The 22,755-nt window shown below is 45.0% G+C and overlaps 2 protein-coding genes across 5 annotated transcripts; both read right to left on the reverse strand.

The window, feature by feature from the left end:
• Positions 1-965: 965 nt before the first annotated feature.
• On the reverse strand, positions 966-6,835 carry arsh (arylsulfatase H). The gene is made up of 11 exons (XM_029137646.3): positions 6,697-6,835; positions 6,037-6,192; positions 5,762-5,883; positions 5,536-5,658; positions 4,258-4,460; positions 3,087-3,307; positions 2,821-2,957; positions 2,589-2,726; positions 2,342-2,501; positions 2,041-2,162; positions 966-1,810 (listed from the first exon to the last, which is right to left on the reverse strand). Exons 1-11 carry the CDS (start codon positions 6,699-6,701, stop codon positions 1,413-1,415), a joined length of 1,785 nt encoding a protein of 594 aa, XP_028993479.1. The 5' UTR covers positions 6,702-6,835; the 3' UTR covers positions 966-1,412.
• A 1,824-nt stretch (positions 6,836-8,659) lies between these two features.
• si:ch211-39i22.1 (cell surface glycoprotein 1) lies at positions 8,660-22,609 on the reverse strand. Of its 4 annotated transcripts, XM_055504951.1 has the most exons (12): positions 22,325-22,608; positions 17,888-17,967; positions 17,704-17,761; positions 17,023-17,649; positions 16,642-16,682; positions 16,401-16,539; positions 15,018-15,074; positions 13,756-13,782; positions 13,357-13,377; positions 12,106-12,219; positions 11,385-11,444; positions 8,660-11,286 (listed from the first exon to the last, which is right to left on the reverse strand). In XM_055504951.1, exons 1-12 carry the CDS (start codon positions 22,386-22,388, stop codon positions 11,252-11,254), a joined length of 1,323 nt encoding a protein of 440 aa, XP_055360926.1. In that variant the 5' UTR covers positions 22,389-22,608; the 3' UTR covers positions 8,660-11,251. The 4 variants fall into 4 exon arrangements, with proteins under 4 accessions (XP_055360926.1, XP_028992155.1, XP_028992154.1 ...); XM_029136322.3 differs by having other exon boundaries at positions 11,385-11,441; positions 17,023-17,761; positions 22,325-22,609; XM_029136321.3 differs by having other exon boundaries at positions 17,023-17,761.
• Between the last annotated feature and the right edge of the window lie 146 nt (positions 22,610-22,755).

Raw genomic sequence — 22,755 nt, forward strand, 5'->3', positions numbered from 1 at the left:
CTGTAATGAACTTGCTGAGTGTTTGATGTACGGGGGTCTTTGCTGGAGGGAGAGAAGTAAACACTCCGACTGGGACGGCAACATTTGCACTGATGATGAAATTTTCTCCTCACTTTCAGACGCGAGCGGAGTTTCCGGGGAGGAGAGGAAGACAATGAGGAGGTGGAGATGAAGATGGAGGAAGAGGAGAAATATAGGCTTGGATGTTTTGACAGTGAGCCACTGCTGAAAGGGGACAGTGCGAGTGTGCGATGATGATGATAATGAGTGATAATGACACGGATGATGGAGACGTTCACACAGTCATTAAGGATATTTAAAATCCACAGGGGGTCCTTGTGGTCAAATTAGCGCACGCTGCTGGACACTGCCTAAGTGCCCTTGAGCAGGGCTGGTTCTTCAGTTGGTTCTGTGCTCTGACCCTAATATAAATAGGCCAGAAAGGATAATCCCGTTATTACAGTACCACTGTGACTCTGAAGGGACAAATAAGCAGCGGTTGGTTTGGTCACAATAAAAGGCAAATAATGTGATATAGTGTGATAAAATAAAACGATGGCCACCTAAGATTCCATTTCACCTCTGATTAAACACACTATAGTGAAGCAATGCACAATATAAGTGCTGCTACAGTACTTTACATAGTGCTTATGAATTTCTATTGCAGCTATTATTGATTCACCATTTCTGCCAAATTAATATCACACAGCACAACAGCTCACAGTGGCAGAACTAAAATCTCACCAGTACGAACCTCCCTCCCTCCCTCCCTCCCTCTATCAAGGTTTTAAGCTGCCCTCCATCTTAAGTACGGTCCAACTGTGCCCTCTAATGCCTCATAGTGTAAACTACAGTCTTGGAAATTTTATCTCCATTTGTGATTCCAACTAATCAAGATCATAGCAACAGTCAAGAAAGGATATATCATTATTAAGATGAATCTATAGTAACAGACTGAAATACTGTTAGAAGCTGTAAAATAAACGTTTATTGCATCTTAAGGCTTTATTAGAAACAACAGAACCAGCTCAACAGATCCACTTAATGTCAAACACAAACTCTAGGTTTTAACTCACACTTGTGAAAACAATAAATAGAAATACAGTAACGTCCAGTTTTTAGTAATGACTCAATAAAATTGTTTTGAAGTTCAAATACTGTAAGTTTTTCACCATATTCTCAGAAATGTATAAAAAAAAACATTTTTTTTCTCATTTTACTCCATCTCTCCCTAGTCTTCCACCATCTGCTACAGTATGTTCCGTCATGCTCTATATAAGAAGCTGCAAAACCTATTGACAAAGTGAAAAGTGCTTCATAATAAGTTCTCGAGTGTTTGAAAAAGACAAAGAAACTTTCCCTGCTGCTGCCAAAAAAAAAAAAAAAAAAAACTTACATACTGTACTGTAGCTTCAAGTATGTGTCACTTCTTCTTTGCAGCCGCAGAATGGAAAGGTCCCACAGCAGGGTTGGAGCCAGGGTTTCCACAGAACCTTCTCCCACGTCATCTGGCTTTCAACGCCGTGTGCCTCCGCCCCCCGGTCCTGTGACGCCCGCGTGGGCGACAGCGTGCCTTCGTGCTGCTCCACGGCGTTGGCCGCCTGCTCGAGGATTTCAGCGTATCGTGGTTCCGTGTCAGGGGTCAGAGGGCGGGACTCCGAGGGGTCACGCCGCAGGTCGTACAGAAGTGGGGGGCTGTGGCGCGTCACGTGGTCTCCGTGACACAGGCACACCTTGGTGTCGTAGCATCCGCCAGCACCCGGGGGAAAAAAGTTGGGCGTGAAAAAGTGCAGCTTGTAGACGGAGTCACCTGGACGGAAACGCACCATAAATAAACTGTTCACCTTCTGGATCTTCCAAAAATAAAGCCTGCTTGCGTTATTCTGACAGTTCTTCCTGTCACATAACATCTTGGAACCAAGATAGTCAGGATTATTGGATTCCTGTACCAGGTGATTGAGTGTGTGTGTGTGTGTGTGTGTGTGTGTGTGTGTGTGTGTGTGTGTGTGTGTGTGTGTGTGTGTGTGTGTGCAGACTTACTACCAGGAGGATGCCAGCGGACTGCGTTCAGGTAGACGCCGCAGTAGTGAAACATGAACTCGTGCTGTGATCGCGCTGCCTTCCCCTCCAACAGCGGCATGAGGTTATAGCCGTCTAAATGTCTGCAGAGTAAGGAGGCGAAACACGGCTGAGAGGCCTAAATACAGCAAACAGGATGCTGAGACAACACGTGTATCAGATATTAGTCAATGTGTTATTTCAAGTTCCAAATCCAAGAGAAAAGCGTCATTTAAGCCCTGTCTCCTTCATGTGCTGTGATGGTGCTTTGCTGCTTCTGTACCTGTCCGGTTGTGTGTCCTTTGCTAAATGTTTGAGGGTGGGGTACAGGTCCATGAGGCTTGTGGGCTCATCCACTACTCTACCAGCCGTCAGTCTGCCCGGCCAGCGGAAAATACCAGGAACCCGTATCCCTCCTTCCCAGCCGCCCATAGCTTTGCCACCTACAAGAGGTTTTTTAATGGAGGGATAAATGTGAGAACACATCAAATATTAAAACAACCTTTGGAGAATCTCAGAACACCACCTACCTCTATAGATGCTGTTCCAGCCTCCTTTCTGGCCAATGTGCGAGTTCGAATCCTCTAAGTGTCCGCCGTGGTCAGAGGTGAAGTAGATCAGGGTGTTGTTGGCCAGGCCGAGGGAATCCACCGTCTCTGTCATCTTACCTTTAATTACACACACGGGTGCTTACGGATGGACAGACCGACTGTAAATGCACTCAGTCTGTACAGTGACGTATTACTGTGAGGACTAACAAACCGATGATGAAGTCCACCTCCTCCAGGTTGTCACCATAACGACCGTGGCGACTTTTGCCGGCGAAGGCGGGTGTTTCAAACAGTGGAGTGTGGATATGGGCCAAAGAGAAGAAGAGGAGGAATGGACGATCCACGTTCCTGTGGTGGATGGAAAAAAGAAGGGAGGAAGCAAAGGGAGGATTTCAGGATTTTCTTACTTAAAATATGATAATATTATAATAGGACGCCAACAACAACGCTTTATGTATTATTTTTTTGTGTTCTTGCCTCTTGACAAAACGCTGGGCTTCTCCCAGCAGCCTCTGGGGCAGCGTGTCCACCCTCATTGGCTGCTCGATCACTTCTTTGTTCCTCATGATGATGCAGTTCCAGATTGGCAGGAGTTTAAAGGGCACGTACCACACAGCAGCCGCTAGAACAGTCAGAGCCAAAAGCAGCACCAGGAGCCAGAGGCTGGCTTCAAAAAGCCCCCACACGCGGACCAACACCTGAAGTGACACAACACAAGCAGACACAACACATGTGATTATGTAACTGCCAGAGACGCGTTTTTAAATCTTCACACCACTACTACACAATCTTTCTGCTACACTTTAAATACAGATAAATAAAAATATAGTTTGTGTGTTTAACATAAAATGCATTAGAGAAAAACTCAAAACTCCCACAATGTTTTGAATTTAGCATAAATTTCCTTGCTTATAGATTTTTCTTAAAGCACCTTGTATTTAAAATCTCAGATTAGTTGAAAGCTAGAGAGGATACATGATGAATATGAACTTTTTACATTCACATTAGTTCAACTTCCGGCAACAGTGTTTTGTACGTAGATTTTCAAAGCAGATTCAGGTGCAGTTCAATAGATGTACCACTAGGTGGCATCACACACCATTACCAGCTTACTAATATTCAACTTTTATTTAATAATATTACTAATATAATTAGTTTCTTCTGTGTCCTTGCTGCCAAATGCAGTTTATAGGCTTTAATGTTCCTTTTAGGATCAAACATTTCTTTTAAGCTTGTTTGCTCCACCAGCTGCACAGCTGGTTTCTATTTACCTGGCAGCGCAGGCAGGCGCCATAACTTCACCAAAAACGAGTTTCGATCTCACGTCCCTGTCCCCTAAAACAGGTTTCTGGCTGGTGACTGTGGGCTCCATAACTGTAACTTCTGTTCCCAGCCTTTTTTCCTGCCCCGTGGCTCATGTCTCAGTGATTACGCATTAGTCATTTCGCTTTAGGGTAAACAGCACAGAAACGCTTTGTTTTCCAGTTCCTTCCTTGTTTTTTGGCAACGCGAACGTTTTGCCTTTTATAGCTTCATACGCCAGTTTAATCCCTTCTCATACTATTTGCATCTCCAGATCCAGAACCAGATCAAACCCCTGCATCGGAGTGAAAAGCAAAAAGCTCAACTCAGGCCAACTCATCCTTACTAGTGTAAAGAGTGCAACTCCGAGCATGGCGGTCATGATTCGGAGCGTGTGCTGGAGGTCCGTGAGGATGTCGCTCCCCTCTCCGGGCACACAGTCGTTGAAGAGGGTAAACGGCAGACCGTAGAAGTAGCCGAAGCCGTGGTGGTTTGGGTGGTGGCAGTGATCGCCTCTGCGTTCACAGTTTACGCCCAGGTGCCACTTCCCTGAAGGCACAAAAGGCGAGGGACAGATGCGGTGACAGGAAACAAACAGTCTGTGTTGTAGTTTTATAAAAAAAAATATATAATACCCCACATTCATAAAACAATATACAATGAAGAAACATGAGCTGGGGAGGTGAAGGCTGTCATGTGGAGGCACCATCAGCTCCCAGTCCTGTTCACAAACTGAACAGACTTGAGCCTGCAGCCAACTAGGCCTCGACCGGCTCGGACCGCTCGTTGGCGGACGGAGACCGTCTGACGGGCCTCGCGCCGCTCATAACTAATTTAAATACAGCGTTTGTGAAAGTGCTCACTTTCAAAGAGAGAGCGAGGCGGCTTTCGCTTTAAAACATGCCACGCCATGCCGTTCCTGCCATTGCAACACCCCGACGCTCTTCCATCTACCGCTATGGCCACGAGACATACTGTACTGTACCACAGTTTGATATTTAGACAAAGCATACTGTAGAGCATTACATAGGAAAGCTCAGCCAAGAATGTCTTCTCCTGCAGGGCGCTGCCATAGTTGATGCATGAGCATAGGCCAATAAATCAATCACCTGAATCTTGTTTTCCTGCTCTGGTATGTGCTGGGAGATGGTGGTAGGTCTGAACGTAGGGTTTACTGTACATGTATATATACTAGCAGCTGGTTGCAGTTTGGAAACTCTGAGACTCTTAAATTTGATGCCCTAAGCAATTAAACGTTGTATTTACATGATATGCTATTAAAGGAGGAATTATTTAAATCAGTGAATTGCTTCTTATTGTATTAATATTAATGTTTTTAGCATAAGTTCTCTCCAGTTGAAAATTTCCATTAAATAATGCCCTACTGTGTTCATATATCTTAGATCACTTACCTTTGCACAGAGTGTTTTTGAAACTTTTTATCTTTTTCAAATCATGCACACGTGAAGATAAAGAGAAGTGGAACCACAAGCCCACATTCTACAGGCTGCTGGTACGTGTGACTATCTGATCTGACCGCACGTTACCTTTCTTTGTCCTAAAGAGGCAGCTTCAGGTGAATCCTTATGATGATAAATGAATGAATGGCATTGTGTTTCCTCACCCACGAGTCCGGTGCTGTATCCTTGTTGCTGCAGCCTCTTGGCAAACGTGGTCTCGCCGGGCGGCAGCCCCCCAGAACCGCCGAGGAACAGCAGCACCTGGACCCGACCTGCGCTGCCCATTCCTGCCCATGAAATCAGAACAAAGCACGGAACCGTTTTACGTTTGGGCCAATTCAACACCTGCGCAGAGTCGTGACATAGATAGAAGTGTGAGGTCAGGTGTACCTGAACGCACCGCATAGCGCCCAGTCATGAAGGCGGCCCGGCTCGGAGTGCAGAGGGGAGCAGCTGCGATGTGCTGAGTCAGCTTCACGCCTTCAGAAGCGAGTCGGTCTATGTTAGGGGTCCTGCAGAGAAAGGGGAGATAAAACATTCAACATTGCTTTTCTGTGATGCACAGGGAGGTTTTATTACGATAATAGAATATCTCTGACAGGCAGCGCTTGCGTTGAATAAAAAAATGCACACACAAAACTGCTGACTCACTATTTGGGACCTACCTGATGGTGGCGTTGCCATAGCAGCCTATATCACCGATACCCAGGTCGTCCACCATCATCAGGATGAAGTTGGGCTTCCTGTCCACCTCCTGCCCTGTGACGTCACTCCCCGCTGCCAGGAGCAGGGTGATGAGGACAGGCGCCAACAGTGGAGGCCTTCAGAATAAAACAAGAGTGTTTTCATAACAAACAATAACATTTGCAGGGAATTTGAAAAGTACCGACTTTAATTGGGACTTCGAAAGCATGTAGACGACGCTGGACTTTACTTATGGCGGATCATTACCAGCATGGCCCAGCTCCAAACTGAGCAAGCCAATCCCAGCAGGTCTGAGCTAATTATCACCAGGTAATGGAAAACAACGAGGCTGTTGTTGTCGCTGAGCCTTCAACGTCGTCTCAACAAAGTCTGATCCATTTTATCGGAAGTCTTGCGAATTGGGCTCATATATTACACTTTGCAGTTTAATATGATAAACAAACATTTGCGTCACCTCCAACGTAAAAATACATTTACGTTGTGCTTCACGTGCGCTGGGAGCCTGCGCCGTTCAGAGACGCGCTGAGGTCCGACGACCGCGTCGATCAGCAGATTTGACCTCCGTTTATCTAGAAGAGGCTGGCGATTTGAAAGCGCGAAGGCAGATCGCGAGAACTCACCTCATACCCGCACAATAAACTGATTCAAAGTTCTGCAGGAATGTCACACATTTCCTTCTCCGCCAAAACGTCTGCCCGCCTCCCAAATGCCGTACATTATGTAATAAATGCGCAGAGGTTCACTGCCGGTCACTTTAAGTCATGTCTTTTACATAGTAGTTTATGTTTAAACTTGCACCCTGTCCATGCTTTTGAACCAGCCACATCCCAAACAGAAGTATTTATATTTATTTTGATGGAAAATTCCTGTCAGTAAAGTTTGTTCCATGAGATGTTTACTAACAGAATAAATATTTACTCTAGTTTCTAGCTTCCTGACAGGCACATTGCTTTCTTGTTCCTTTCTCCTTGGTCCATGCCTTGTTTACCATTTCATAACCCTTGGGACTTACTACATTGCATCTCATGACCCCGGGGGCTTTGTTGATCCATGGCAACATGAAACTTTAGTTGTCATAGCACAACTAAGCTTTGATGCTGTTATTTTTCAGTTAAGCATTTCTATGGTGTGTCATTTTGTTCCAGGACACAACTTCATTATTCTCCTGTTCAATGACCTTTAAAGTTAATTTAAATAATTCACATGATCATTATTTGTTACTAATGTGATGGGATGTTCGACCAGAGAGGAACTGTAGCTTCCCACCGTACAGGCTACACAAGGTATGAAATTAATGCACATGAACAGTTATTGCATGTGATTCAGTCAATGAGCAGATTCTGTACCGGTTCCCACATTCGTGCCTTTCTTTATGAATCTGTCATCACAAATCATCCTCATACGTTGAAACCATGTGACGATGAGCTGTCATGAACACGTTACATGTCATGTCTAAAGGTGTTTGTCTTATGTTGTCTTATTAATCTTTCATTATCCAACAGGTTCTAAGGTACTGAACAATCTAAATAAATACTTAAACACTATATAAAGGTATCTTTTTTTTATCAGTGTTTGAACATTATTAGCTCAAACAAAGACTTTACTTTTCATTATTTAGTTAGTTAAATTTGTTGTAGCAGGGTTTTGCTAAATGGATTCTGTTTAAAAGTTTAACCGTTATCTTAAAATGTCTTATCAGCTTCTCTATTCCTATGTATTGTCGTTTTATTTGCTGACAAAGTCAACCAGTAACTATCTTATCTAAGTTCTCAGATTTGATCACTGATATCACTATTATGTCCGATAAGATGATTATGACTGGGCATTAAACTTTCATATACATGATGATACCAGTACTCTAGAAAATGGTTTTATTTGTGCAAGGGTTTAAAGGGTTTATCTTTGTCTGAGAACTTAGAAATAATATCACATATGAAACACATTAAGATCCATTGAATGCTGTTCCAGCTAAAAATTATTTAGTCACTTTAGTTGCACCCAGTTACTGTCAATTTTTAAGCAATCCTTATCCAGCGGATAACTAGTGTGATAAATTCCAGTCTGGTTTTCTTAACCCCCACAGACCAGAAAAAGTTCTACTTAAAGAGACAAATGACATTCTATTAGTTTCTCATGCTGGTATGTGCTCAGTGTTTGTCCTCCTAGGCCTCACTGCTGCCTTTTGATATACTAGAGCACTGAAAGTTATTGAACAGACCGAGGCTGGAATAACAGCACTGCGTCCCTCAAGGCTAAGTCTCGGGGTCACTTCTATTTGCACATGCTCCCTTTGGACGTTTAGTAAACGCGTTTCTTTTCGCTGCTATGCTGATGACACCTGCTCATTAGTCTCACACTGTGACATGCTGAATTCCTTGCATGCTTGTGTGGCTGAGCTAATTTAGATTTTACTGTTCAGCTCTAATAAAACAGAGAGAACATTGTCATAGGTTCGCAACAATGAGTTAAACACATTCTGCCTTGAAGTTGTCAGAACACGTCCAGCCTGTTGCAAAGAATCTCTGTGTGAAGTTTGACAGTTAGCAACTTCAGTTTTGAGCACAAGATCACACAACACAAAAATTCCCACAAAAATGTTTAATTAAGTCGTCAAACATTATTTACTCGATTCGAGAAGTGCCAGGCAACAAAAACTAAGTTGACAAGTTCTAGACAAATTAAAAACACAATACGAACATTTAAATAAAAGGCTAAAATTTAGTCTAAGTAAAAAAAAAAGGAATTGTCTAAATATGTTTAATGAATCAAGATGTATACAGGATAAGAAAGTGCTTCTCCCCATACATTACAAATCTTGTGACCTTACAATCACCTGCAAAACATCTCTGGTTGAGTCACTGTTCGGATGCTAAATTGTTGATTGTTTCCCTCTGCGGAACACTCGAGAGGTGGTATAAGGCAGGACCGGTCAGTCCCATGATTGATGCCCTAGCATTGTCTGCAAAGTGCACTTCAAAACCCTAAAAGTCAATGATTCCCTTTATTTACATTCTGGTTTGTGTTAACTAGGAATCCGACATGTTAGGATGTCTATATGTAGCACACAAGCAGTCCTGACTTTGTTTAACGCAATCTACAGTGTCGTTTCAGTCTCGTTAAACCTAATCGGTGTGAGTAGGGTTTGTTATTGTGCTCTAGGCAGCAGAGTGCCTACGCTGATTCCTGCGGCACTCAGTGAATGCGGGAGCTGCCTTAAAAGGGGAATGTTCCACTTTGAAGGCATCTGTGGTTGTTTCTTAACCTTGTACGATTTAGTAGGTGTTGTGTTTTTTGTGCATTATCAGCCGGTGCCAGTGTAGCAGGTGCAGTAAAAGGTTCCAGGCACACTTTCCACTTGTTCACAGATTACTCCATAAGAAGGCATTTTAGAGCTTTGACTCAAGTCCAGCCCACAGTTCATACAGTAGAATTAATCAATAAGTGACATCACAGATTATTTATATGTCTTAGTTCGAGGCTAGGCTGTTAGCAACAGTCTCTGTCCTGTATTGCAGCTATATGGTTCTTTACAATTAACACACGTTACATAAACTGCTGCACTATGCGTCTTTTCTAACTCTACCGGAAGTTTAAAGGGAGCAGAGCAAGTACAAAACTGCAAGGCAACAAAAAGACATTCAGAAATCCATATGTTTGTGCTATGGTAGCAGGATCAAACTCTTCTTTTGAATGCAGTAGCGCTGCTTCTGGGCATTTCACGTTTAAAAAAAATCACAAAATACCACAGCAAACAAGTTGACTGAAGACTCACGCGTTTCTGAAGCACCACCGCTGAATGCTAGACTCCTATTTAAATCACAGGCCAAGGGTGTTTGTAAGGTGGAGATACAGTGTGAATGAAAGACATTTAAAAAAAACGGCGTAACAGCAACTGGCTGGTTCAAGGGGAGAGACACACAGTGAGGAGAGTATCACTGATGAAACTATGAGAAGATAAAAGTAATTAAAACTTAATTCATTTGGGTTGATGAACTAATAAATATGCTTTCCTTAAGAATATTTTTTATACATTCATATACTAGTTTAACTATTTCCATTTTCGAGGTGACAGCTCCTCCTGTGTGTCTGTAAATTGGTCAAGCCAGGCTGTATCAGTAAAAAAAGGCACTATATAGGAGAAACGACTGCATCACCACTAGACCGACACATACAACAGTACATCAGAACAATGTTTAAACATCATCTCATGGCCTCTTTTGAATTTGTTCATCATAGTTGAACATCCAGTCATTGACCAAAATAAGGGTTGGACTAGACTCCGCTTCAACTCACACAGTATAGGTCAGTAAATTTTACATGTCGGGGGGAAATAGGAGCTAATTGTGAGTTTGGCCAATCAGTCGATCTGTGAGGATTGAGCTGCTGTAGTTCGCTAATTTCGATTTAATTGATTCAACTGTCTGAGGAGAAGTGGCGGTTCACCCAACAGTTACAATTACAACCCTTCACCATACAAAAAGACACTTAGTGACATCAATGGCCCTCTAACACACGCTGGACCGTATAACAACATCTACAGAATCACAGGATTATAATTCTCTAGTGTTATTTCCAGCCACAGTCCAGGATTTACAGTGGTAGTCATTGAAGCCCCTTGTTATCTAACTATCCTGGACTTGTGCTGACAGGTGAAAAATAAAAACATGTCTGTCTTATATGACTGGTCATTGGGATGGCTCAAATAATGGTAGAATTTGTAAAAAAAAAATCTACCTGTAAGAATTCAGTACAAAGGTAAACATGTACAACATCAACATCTGTCACTAGTTTATATTTACACTGAATTAACAGAAGTGGAGAGTAGCCATACAAAAAAAAAGGTAGAGTGTCCATTTTATGGCCACACGAAATGTGAGATTTAATCTCTCTAATGGCCACTCGGAATAAACATTGCTAGATTTGGCTTAAGGTAGAAAATCTGACCAATTATTTGAATAAATTTATTTTTTCTCACAATCAGAAGGTTCATATACAATTAATGTATTTATCCTTTAACACCCCCTGCCCCAGACCCCCCCCCCCACCCACCCACCCAGACACACAAACACGTACGCACACACACAGCCCCTACTTTGAGGCCTCATTAAGTCTCAGCTCTACAGAGGATGGAGGATAAACTCTGCTTCTTGCCCGTTGGTCTTCGGGGTTCGATTCTCATTGCTGGTCTGACTTCAGCAGCGTGTTAAGGACTGAAGAAACAAACACATAAGAAACATTCATGATAAGGATCAACATTTGGTGCTACCTGTGCTTGTATTCAACGTGTGTGTTTGTGTGTGTGTCATACCCTGGGGATCTGACTGAGCCTCTGCTGCATCGGCTTTGCGTCCGGCTTCTGGATCAGCTTCTAGTCACAGACGGAGAGAGATTCAATTCTATGCAGAGGTACAGCACACAAGGCATCTACTGCTAATTTGAAAAAATCTGAAATTTAGAAGCATTTAGCTAATTTACTCCATTTCTTATTCATTAGTATGGATCCCTTTACAGTGTTCCTTGTGGCAAGTTGGACAGAGATGGATTTATCCCACTTCTGTAATTGTCCAGAACGTAAGTACGACAGTGGCTGCACCCGGGGGGTCTCTGAGCATGTTAATATTTCTCAGCTCTAATTGCCTATTATCACCACCACCACTGACAATTTCATTTTTTTAAGGCAAAACTATTCATATCTGCACAATTAGGCCTTTCCGTTCATGGTGAGTGGAAAAGTGGGAGCGTTTTGAGCTGCACATACTGAACCTGTCCCCAGTTACACTCAATCACAAAGAATTATTTACAATTATCAGGGTGAGACTAACATGTGGAGGACTGAGTACATGACTTTGACCTACAATAATCCTAACAGTCTCTTGTAGATGTTTACTGTAAATGCAAGCTATGCTGAATTGGCAGTATTGCTGTTTATGGTGAAGGTGTAGGCTACGTCTGCTATGTCTCATAAAAAGCTGATGTTCAAAACGTGGCCTTTTTAGCCAGCGAGCCCGGCTCAATCATGTGATAATTACCCGGTCCGGTCTTGAAGCACAGTTGCTTCCTCTGGTAGGTGAAGTACCCGGCGACTGCTCCCACGGCAGCCACACCAATGGCACACAGGATGCCTGCTAGGGTGGTGGAGCTAGCTTTAGTGGGAAACAGAAGCAAATCAAAAGGTTGACATCTTGGCATCAGCCCAGCGAGCGTGTACACATTGGAACAAATCCATCCGCGCGTGTTTAAAGATGCGCCGGCGCTGCCGTGAATGCGTTTCAGTCTAACACCTGCATCTGCTGCATTCACTGGCTGCCATTGTTTCAATGAATGGAAAATCAACAGCGGAGCTCGGTTATATGATATAAATCGTGCGAGAAAGAGGGAGATTCGTGTCATTCTATGCTCCGCTTTCATTCGTCGATCCTGACATTTAGAGTCAAGAAAGCATTCAGACAGACAGCGCAAATCTATCAGCACACTTCACCTAGTTACTATGACAACACTGATCTGAATAGTTCCCATGCTGTGTCATACAGTAACACACAGCAAAAATGTCTCAAACAACCGGCTATGTCATTATGGCAAAGTGAAATTATTGATAAATGCAGCTGCGTAGGGGTGTCGGGAGCAGGAGATGGAGAGGAGCAGCAGGTGAGTCAGCGACTGAAGGAGAAGAAAGGAAACAGCAGATCCAAGGATAAGGAAAAACAAGGGAGTGGCATTAGTCAGAGAAGGTGCATGACTCAAGTCGATTCTGAAAGAGAGAGGGACTCAAATGATGCAGAATAAAAACGTGAGAATGTTGTGACTCAGTAAAAGGAAGTGGAGGTGTGTTGGAGGCATGTGCGAACAGGTCTGTGTGCAAAATGCAAAGCATTTGCTCGCACACCGGCTTGTCCGTCATCAGGTTCCATGAAAACACCATGGGAACCAAAGTCATAAACGTCGTATAATACTACTAGAAGCTACACGGCTCAAGAGGTCAGAGGTCGCTGCAGGACCAACAGCTGCTACTGTAGGTTGTCTGAGGCACAAGCACAATATTGTATATGTGGTTTGAACCAGTCCTTTAGCCAGTTAGAGGTAAAATCCACCCACCTGCCTCCCTTGCCTGAACTTGTTATTTATTAAATTAATGAACCCTAATGATTAATAATGTTCAGAAAGAAAAAGGTTCAAATGAAATGTTTTGCGAACGTCATGCGGTAGCTGCAGCAACGACCCAACCAGCCTGTGGCTCTTTGCATGAAGCCTCAGGCGGAAAAGAAAACACGGGAATCACTCACCTCCCCGGGCTTGAGGTTGATCTGCCGAACAAAGGACACATGATCATATTAGTAACACGACGCCGCGCCCTTAACAAACCAATTTAAGTCGCAGATTATGGTAAATGTTTTCTTTTTGTCAGAGACACCACGTTAGCATGTCACAGATATGCACCTGCCTTCCTATTGTGTCTGACTTCCCTTTCAATGGTCACCGACGGATGTTACTTCAATTTGTGGAAGAGCTTCAGACTCAGGAGTTCAGACTCTTTCCTGCTGAGGCGCACATCCTGTCTATTTGTGTTAATGTTTTAATGTAATGTGTGTTTGGCCAATTTTTAGAACTTCAACTACAACTGTCTGGGATTTCTTCAGTCTGTGCTGAATACAGTGTGATGTGTAATTCAATGAAGGACTTACCACCGCCTTGGGAGCCAGCAGTCTGGCCTAAAAAGACCAAGAAAGAAACATGATGATAATGATGAATATAAAGAATGAAGGATTACATACATACATCACTCTATGACACACTTGGCAAAGAAAACAGAAAAAGGAGCAAGTCGCAGGATCATTGTCTACAGTACGTGATCGCTTTTACCCCCAGTGGCATTAAGAGGTTTAGAGTTCCAGTCTGGGAACATGCTGTACGTTCACACACACCCTCCATAACTCAGAGGTGAAGCGTCCCGCTACACTCGCAGAAACCAGCGATATCGTCTCCGAGGCGGCCGCGTCCCGCGTCTCCCTCCCCGAGCTGCGATTAGATCTATAGGCAAACAGGCCTGTCATCCCCCTCCGAGCTGCCTGTCCGTATACGCCTGCGAGACCACAGCTGCCGTGCCTGCTTCGACTTGACTAAGGCGCAGATAATAGAGCACTCTGGAGGTGCTCCTTTGGCTGGATCATAATCATTACACAGGCCGTGATGAATCAGGTGCTGGAGTCTGCAGAGGTGCTCACGTTACGTGTGGGCTTGTTCCCCGCTCGCTGTCAAATCCTCCTACAGATAGTGATTAAGTCTTCGTAAATGAGGAGCTAAAGAAAATTCTGCCTGTCTTCACGGGAACAAAACCTACAAAATTATAGCGGCAGACATCTACTGGGGGGGGGGGGGTGCGTTGCGGTCTTAAGTTGTCAAGTGATGCAAAGCGTTTAGTGGAGGGTTTAGCTTTGATGCCCGCTCACAGTTGGCAAAGCAGCATGCATTAAAAGAACTGCCCGAGGATTTTATCTCGCTTTTCACTCAAAGCAGCGACAACATTCTATGTAATCAGACTTAACGTCGATTATAACAGTGCTGAACGGTGAAATCAATTGCCCAATTGTATAAAGTACATGAGCTGATTGCTCTGCACTAATAGACCCAACTTTTGAATTCTAACCAGCAATAATCGTTTTTTTATGAGTGTAAAGGTTGGTGTTGGAGGAGCTTGTTGTGGTTTGCGTGGAAACGCTGCCGATCCCACAGGCCTCCACGCTCTGTGGTAAACACACCTAACACCGCGCTGCACTCTGCATGCAACAGCTTGCAGGGCGACACATGAGACTGTGGTGACGAGATTCCCCCGAAGCTGACCCAGGCCGTCGTGATGGCCTGCGTTGGGCTGCCCACACACCCACAGCTCCTACAGACCTTTATTCAGTTATGTTACAATAGATATTAACTTTTAGTGAATACTAACCTTCATGTTGACTGATTTTAGAATCTGTGTCGGAGTTCGATAAAGCATCTTCGCCATCTGAACAAATAATGAGACATCATTAGAGAAATGTAATATTAATCCCTTCAGGGAGATCGTCTCACCCCGCCCAAGAGGAATGTTTCCACATGTTCACCAAAAACACCTCTTTAAAACGCTATCCTGCACCACGTTGAACTGCTTAAAGGTAACATCATGACCTCCAGGGAGTGTCCTGCCGAGATGTCTGCGATGAACATGTACCAGCTCCATGGGTGGGACCCTGATCTTGTCGACCGGGGCTGAGCCGGATTAAACAATATGATCCATCAGGGATCATACGTTGCTCCGACTGTTTAACCGCTTGGGGAAAACCCAAGAGACTTGTACAGCATGGGTGACTCAGTGTACAAGGCAGGGCAGGGCAAGGTAGGATCAGGAAATTGTTTTATGACTGATAAGGCCTCAGGGTATAATTGCTCAGTGACCAAGTCTCTCATCCTGAATTATCCTGACAGTGAATGCATCGTGCTCAACAGTGCCGCTTGTCACACATGAAGTACAGTAGTGCTACAGAGCGGAACCATACTTTGACTGTCCAGAGTTCATATCTAGCAGCTGTCTGCAGCCTCGGCCTTAATATGGAACATTATCTAACTGTCCCGTGGGTTTTACACCTCTGCTTATCTCATACTCCATGATCGTATCGCTCTGGGTTTCTCCCCCCGCGCTTTCTTCTTCTCGCCGCCACAAGAGATCACATGGGAGAAACCCTCCAGAACGACCGATTCATGAACACTCAACGGGTTCCTCTTTCTCAGATGTCAGCTGTAAAATCACTCCCACTGAGTGATGGAAAGGGGAATGTCCTGTTATGAATAATGAACTCTCAGGTTGGAGAGTATGAAGAAAATCACAAGTTTAGACAAGGTTAAAAAAACAAGAGTCACTGATAAGATCACACTGAGGTCATGAGGGAGGTTTGGTTGTGAGGTAGTATGGCCCAAACTCCCACCTTGTACACTTTGGACTGATTTGTACCTCTCATCTGGTTCCTATCAATTGGTGCAGGAAACGGGGAGTTGCACCACAGCGGCACACGATAACTCACGGGCTCAACATGGATGCACGCATTTTAAAATGACTGATGGCAAATACACACAATCGCTTGGTGGATAGAGTACTCCTGGGGTCAGATGAATGGAGAGACCGGTTGTAACGCCGTGGTTGATGATTAAATGCCTTTAATTACACTGTCCTGAATTGCTCTTGTGCGTCGAACAGAACATACGTGTAAGCAGTCACTCTGAAGATGAGATTCATGTATGGTTCCAAGGACTGTACAAATGACAATAGAGTCCTGGGGAAACCTGAATACGTTCTTACCTGAAGGTATATATGACCTCGATCCTTGTCGGACATTTGGAATTATCTTATCAAGTTCATTGTTTATATTGATAGTAGTAAAATCAGCTGGTCCCCCCTCCAGGTCTGTTTCTGGTGTGGGCTCATCATATGGTGCATTCTGTTAAACAACATAGAAAATTACTGTATGTAAAGGACACGTTCTGGTCTTAACAGATAGTGTTTGCTGAGGCGTGTTAGACTTAAAGTAAGTTCTACTGACCTGTACAGGATTATGTGATCCAATAATCTCAACTTCTAGACCTGGAAAGTAAAAGGAACCAGAAATAAGCAAAGTACTGGATGATGTATTTGTTTGTTAATTTATTAGTGACGCCATTGCACAGCCCGTTTTGCAGCGTTTTAATGCAGGTTAGGAGCAAAAGCAGCAGCAGCAGGGACAAGGACAAACTGCTGTTTATTCAGTATGTGAGGTATGATTTAGGTTCGACCTTGCGTTAAATCATTATCTGGATTAAAGTATATGATAAAAATGTTTAAAAAAGCATAATAACATTTGAATGATTTAAACACTGCACAGCAACATTACATCAGACTTTGTTGTTGCATAAGTCTAATATAACTTTAGACTAGAACAGATCACCTTTGATTGCTTTTTCAGCCGGTTGTGTGTCTTCTTCGTCTACAGAGGAAGGTTCTGTCACACTGCCCGGCTCTGGTTGGGGGTCGTCAACTACAGGAGAAGGTTCTGGTGTGCTGTCAGGATCCGGTTCGGGGTCGTCAACTACAGGTGAAGGTTCTGTTGCGCTGTCAGGATCCGGTTTAGGGTCGTCAACTGCAGGAGAAGGTTCTGTTGCGCTGTCAGGATCAGGTTGGGGGTCGTCAACCACAGAAGATGGTTCTGGTGTGCTGTCAGGATCCGGTTCGGGGTCGTCAACTACAGGAGAAGGTTCTGTCGCACTGTCAGGATCCGGTTCGGGGTCGTCAACTACAGGAGAAGGTTCTGTCGCGCTGTCAGGATCCGGTTCGGGGTCGTCAACTACAGGAGAAGGTTCTGTTGCGCTGTCAGGATCCGGTTGGGGGTCGTCAACTACAGGATCTGCTTTGACGTCATCAGCTGCAGAATCTGCTTCAGCATCATCAGCTACAGGATCTGCTTCAGCATCATCAGCTACAGGATCTGCTTCAGCATCATCAGCTACAGGATCTGCTTCAGCATCATCAGCTGCAGGATCTGCCTCGACGTCATCAGCTGCAGAATCTGCCTCGACGTCATCAGCTGCAGAATCTGCTTCAGCGTCATCAGCTGCAGAATCTGCTTCAGCGTCATCAGCTGCAGAATCTGCTTCAGCGTCATCAGCTGCAGGTTCTGCAGGTGTTTCCTGTATTCAGCAAAATATTTGAAGTATATATTTTGAAATCCCATTCATATAATAAAAGCTGAATGTAACTACTGTATATTATGGAGAACTCGCTTGAACAGAAAAACAATCATTTCCTCCCCCTACCTCCGCATTGACTTCTGGCTCAGCGTCGTCTACTGGGGTCTCAGGGTCTCCTACGGCCTCGACTGCTGTGTCTACGTCGTCTACACAGAGATGCAGGGGAAACAAAGCAACAGGACAATAAGGCTGTGCACGTGTCTAGTAAAGTGTAGTCTGCTGAGACATGTCAGTGTCAAAAAGGTGACAGTAAATAAGGAGATGTCCCCAAGAAGAAGAAAGTAGAGCAGGCGTCACCATGGCAACCCCAATTCCACCTTATGGTCTCAGAAGGTTTTCCCCTGGCGTTAGGTGACAAGAAACATGACAACAAACAAGTGGAAATATTATAGATAAGATGAAAGACTAAAGTAGAACCTAGAGAACATTAAACCTAGCCTTTAGCAACGACTCCATCTGTTTCCATTTAAATACATTAGAATCATCTGTTTAAACGGTTCAGATGTGCACTCGACACATTCTCTAACACGACTATTACTTCAGATCACGTAGCCACACCCTGGTTCTGGTCGTTAGCGTTCCAGCACCGAGACAGACGCATCCATCACATGTGACCCCGTCTCAGACTCGCGCGGGGTCTCGGCCGCGCCACCGTCATCGCGGCCCCGCGCTAATGAGAAAAACGCGAGCGGCGCGTCTTCGTCGCCCCGCGCGAAATGAGCGCGGCGCGTGTCTGCGTGTGTTTGGGTCGGGCCCGTGACATTCCCCCGCTGCGTGTGAGGAGCTGAAGCAGCACGACGGAGCTGCGGCCCGGCGGCTGCTGGTTGCAGCAGCTCTGGGTGCTGGTTTTACCGGAAGCGACGCTGGGCGCACGACAAGCAACGAGGACGTTGGCGCCTCTGTTCCTCGTGCGCAAACACGAGGTGGCACAACTCCCCAACGTGACTCTTTTCCTTAGCACGGAGTTGTTTAAAAGCGAAATTCCGCAGAACTTTGCGCTGTTTGCCAAGTGACTGAACCTCAGCAGGGGAGTGGCACGGGAACACGGGAAGCACCGTCCCACGGAGGTGAGGACGCTGCCTTTATACGCCGTGAGACAAAGAGCGCGGGGCGACGCGAGCACGTGCGGCGACCGAGCTCTCGTCGTTTCTCACACCCTGTTTTTCCCGTTAATTTTGCAGAACCTCAACTTGTTACTCCTCCTCCCCCCTCGCCTCATCAGAGGCTATTAAACAGCTCTGCCTGTGAGTGTAGATGCCAGTAGCACTTTTAAGGCCGGTGAATAGAAAACGCACCTATTGAGCGTATCTGTCAGAGGGAGACAGATGCCGTGTGTTTGTGACTCCAACGGTGGGGGACAGTTCCCCCACACGAACCTTCTCTCCTTCTTTTGCCCCTCCGCAGAACATTCTGTTCCCATCTGCCCGTCTGCCACTTCCTTCTCTTAACTACCGTGGAACATGCTGCCACGCGCCCCCCCCCCCCCCACACACACACCGCCAACACACACATTTGCATGTGTAACGAACTCGCAAAACACCTTATCTGTCCCCCAGCCGAGCGCGCCAGCAATCACACACACACACACACACACACACACACACACACACACACACACACACACACACACACACACACACACACACACACACACACACACTCATTTGCTCTGGCAAGTCCACTTTCCCTCTCAGGCTTTGGGTTCTGTTTTGAGTTAGTCCGGCAGTGAAACAAACTGTTGCGTGGTTCCCCCTTCCTCTCTGTCCCCTGCCTTTTCCTCTCCCTTTCCTCCTCTAACAACCCCTCTTCTCCCTCTGCTTCTCTCTGCCACCCCTTCCCCCCCAGGGCTGATGAGTCATCCGTGTGTCTCTGCCATTGACTGCACGCTATTGTATGGGATTTTAACACAGCATGTGAACCGCTAAGCTGGAAATAAAGGTCCCCAGAGGGAGACTCTTAAGTCAAAGCAGTTTACACATGTGGGATGAATGATAGAGTTAGTTACATTGTGTTCTCGTCAGGACTAGTCAGGTAGCGTCACAGATCATTCTGTCTTTAATAAGCATTGACTAATCTGATAGAGACCTTTGGAAAGACGAGGCGTCGCGCCAGTACAGCCGATGTGGGAACCTGCATGCATCAGCATGTGCCACAAACACCTCTTTTGATAAAAACTGTTGTGGCAACAGATAAAGACAGGGTTTGCGGGAAATAAAGAACAAACTGTGAATAAAAGGAAAGAACCACAGAGTGAACAGTGAATAATTTACACACATCTTTGTGTGCTATGAACGTTCATACTTTGCTTATCGGGAATCCTGTTGATTCGTTTTAGAGCCGTTACGGTGCCACTGTTCCCCCTGAAAAGGTTACTGAATAATAAAAAAAAAGGTTTCTTAAAATTTAACACCTTTTAATTACCTTTTTTTGGCAGCAACAAACACAAAAAGAGAGACTTTGCTTTCGGTTATGTAACATACAGGAAAGCGCAATCCACATCATTATCAGTGCCAGAGGGAGGGAAACTCAAGTTTCTGCCTCTTCTGGTTCTCGCTGTGAGAATGTGTGAGACTGCCTGTTGTACATGCACGAGTGTGTAACCAATCAGCAAATAAACCAAATCTTGCCCCGTAGTGTTAAATCAGAAAGGGCTGGTTCGTGCATTGTCTGGTACAGTTCTGTTGTGTGTGTGCAGAAAGTGCCGTGTTTAGCCATTAATCGTGTACATGTTCAAAATGCCCTCATGAGATGTGTGTGTGTGTGTGTGTGTGTGTGTGTGTGTGTGTGTGTGTGTGCGTGTGTGTGTGTGTGTGTGTGTACTGTAAGTTTCCATCACCCACTAAAGGAATGATTTATGTGCTGTTATTTAAAGTGTAAACACAGATAAGTCTGCACATACGCAACTCTCACACATCACACGTCGCTCTTTTGCTTTCATCTGCCCCTAACGTACACACGTGTTCAATAAAGCGCGCATTAATGAAGCCCTCTCCAACAGCAACATGTTCTGTGCATTAAACCCACCCACCCATACACTCTCTCTCTCACACACACTCACACACACAGATGCTGAGGGCCCCTCGGGGAGAGAAAGGCTGAAACTAGTTGTGTTGAGGGTGTTGTCTACAGCTGGAACTGGATCTAGTTACCGGGACACTCCCTATCCTTCACTTACGCATGCACACCACACTGTACATGAGATGTGCACGCATGCAACTGACCTAGCGCCCCTTGCTTTTCTCAACACAACTATTAACGCACACATGAGCAAATCCCACTGAGATTTCCTGTATCTCAGTACATAAACATCCACAGGGTTTATTGTGAGGTTACCTTTGGCAATTAGGCAAAGGAAGTGTGTGTGTGTGTGTGTGTGTGTGTGTGTGTGTGTGTGTGTGTGTGTGTGTGTGTGTGTGTGTGTGTGTGTGTGTGCGTGCGTGTGTGTGCGTGGCAATAAAAAATGAACCAGTAGAGTGAGATTGCACCAGACGACAGTTTCATGTGCCAACATTCAACTGACATTTCTGTTTGCATAACGATGATGAGACTCTCTTCCTTGTGCATCCCATCTCATCATCCTGCTCCATGGGCCACACTTTCACTCGTTCTCTTTCTCTGTTTTATCCCTTATCTCTTTCTTCCAGCATCCATCCCACCCCCCCCCCCATGTTTTCCCAGAGTCTGTGTTTATCTCAATGCTTCTTTTCTCTTCCTCTGAGTTTTACTGCACATTTGAAGAATCTGAATTCATTGCATATGCCGCAGGGAAGGGCAGGGGCCCACGGGTCAGCTGAAGATGAAGGAGAGGAAGAGGGGGAGAAAGAAAAAAAAGAAAAAAGGAGGAATTTAGAGACGGAAAATGAAGATGGAGGATTTCAGAAGGAAGAGGGGTCAAGTATGAAGAAATATAGCTGAGAAAAGAAGGATGAAAGGGATGAAGAGGAAGAGAATAACTCATATAAGGACAATATGTCTAACACACCCCTGTTTGCCAAAATGTATCCAAATAGATTCGGCCACACTACATGACACACCTATTACACTGATAATGTCTGTGCAGCGAATTAGCTTTTACAGTCGACACAAAGAATGCAGGTCTTTCTTCTAAAGCCGCTCTGTCACAGAGCCGACACAAATCAAAAAGCAGAATTGATTATCTCATCTAGGAAGCTGGGGGGGGGGGTGGGGACAGACAGGCTGGCAAACGGCACGCGGATGGATGAGTAATGAATGAGGCAGGCTGGCAGAGGCAGAGGAGAGAAAACACAAAAAGAGAGCAAATGAGAGCCAGAAAAGGAGTGAGACACAGAGACTGATCATCAGACAGCCTGCAAAACGATAGATAGATAGATAGATAGATAGATAGATAGATAGATAGATAGATAGATAGATAGATAGATAGATAGATAGATAGATAGATAGATAGATAGATAGATAGAATTTTACTGCATGCAAACGACGGAAACTTGTGCATACAGCTGAATTATGTCAGGAAATCATTACCTTGTGCCTTGGCGCTTGAAGCCAACAAGCCGCTTAAGAGCAGAATCCACAGGTATGACATCATGGGAACACGGCGTTCTGGCTGCGACCGAATCTGGGCTCCGTGGCCTCCGAACAGGACAATTCACCGACCTGCAGCGTTCAGGTGGAGCGGGAGGGCGTGCGTGCCGGTGGCCGTGCGCGTCGGATCAAATCAGTGGCGTCTCCAAGGTGCTCAGATGCTCAGCGCGCGCCACCGGTGATCTGCCTTCCTCTCCCTTTGTCTGGATTGGAAGAGAGAAGGTCCAGTCTTTATTAAGGTGGGCGTGTCCATTCTCCCAACAGGAGGAAGGCAGGGAGCTGGGCTGGGTATGCTGTAAGGTATTGCCAATACTTCACCGTTGCTATGCCTCTTACCAGCATTTCGTATTGGCATTTATTTATTTATTTTT

This window comes from Betta splendens, chromosome 21 (genome assembly GCF_900634795.4).
Source record: "Betta splendens chromosome 21, fBetSpl5.4, whole genome shotgun sequence".
Taxonomy (NCBI): domain Eukaryota; kingdom Metazoa; phylum Chordata; class Actinopteri; order Anabantiformes; family Osphronemidae; genus Betta; species Betta splendens.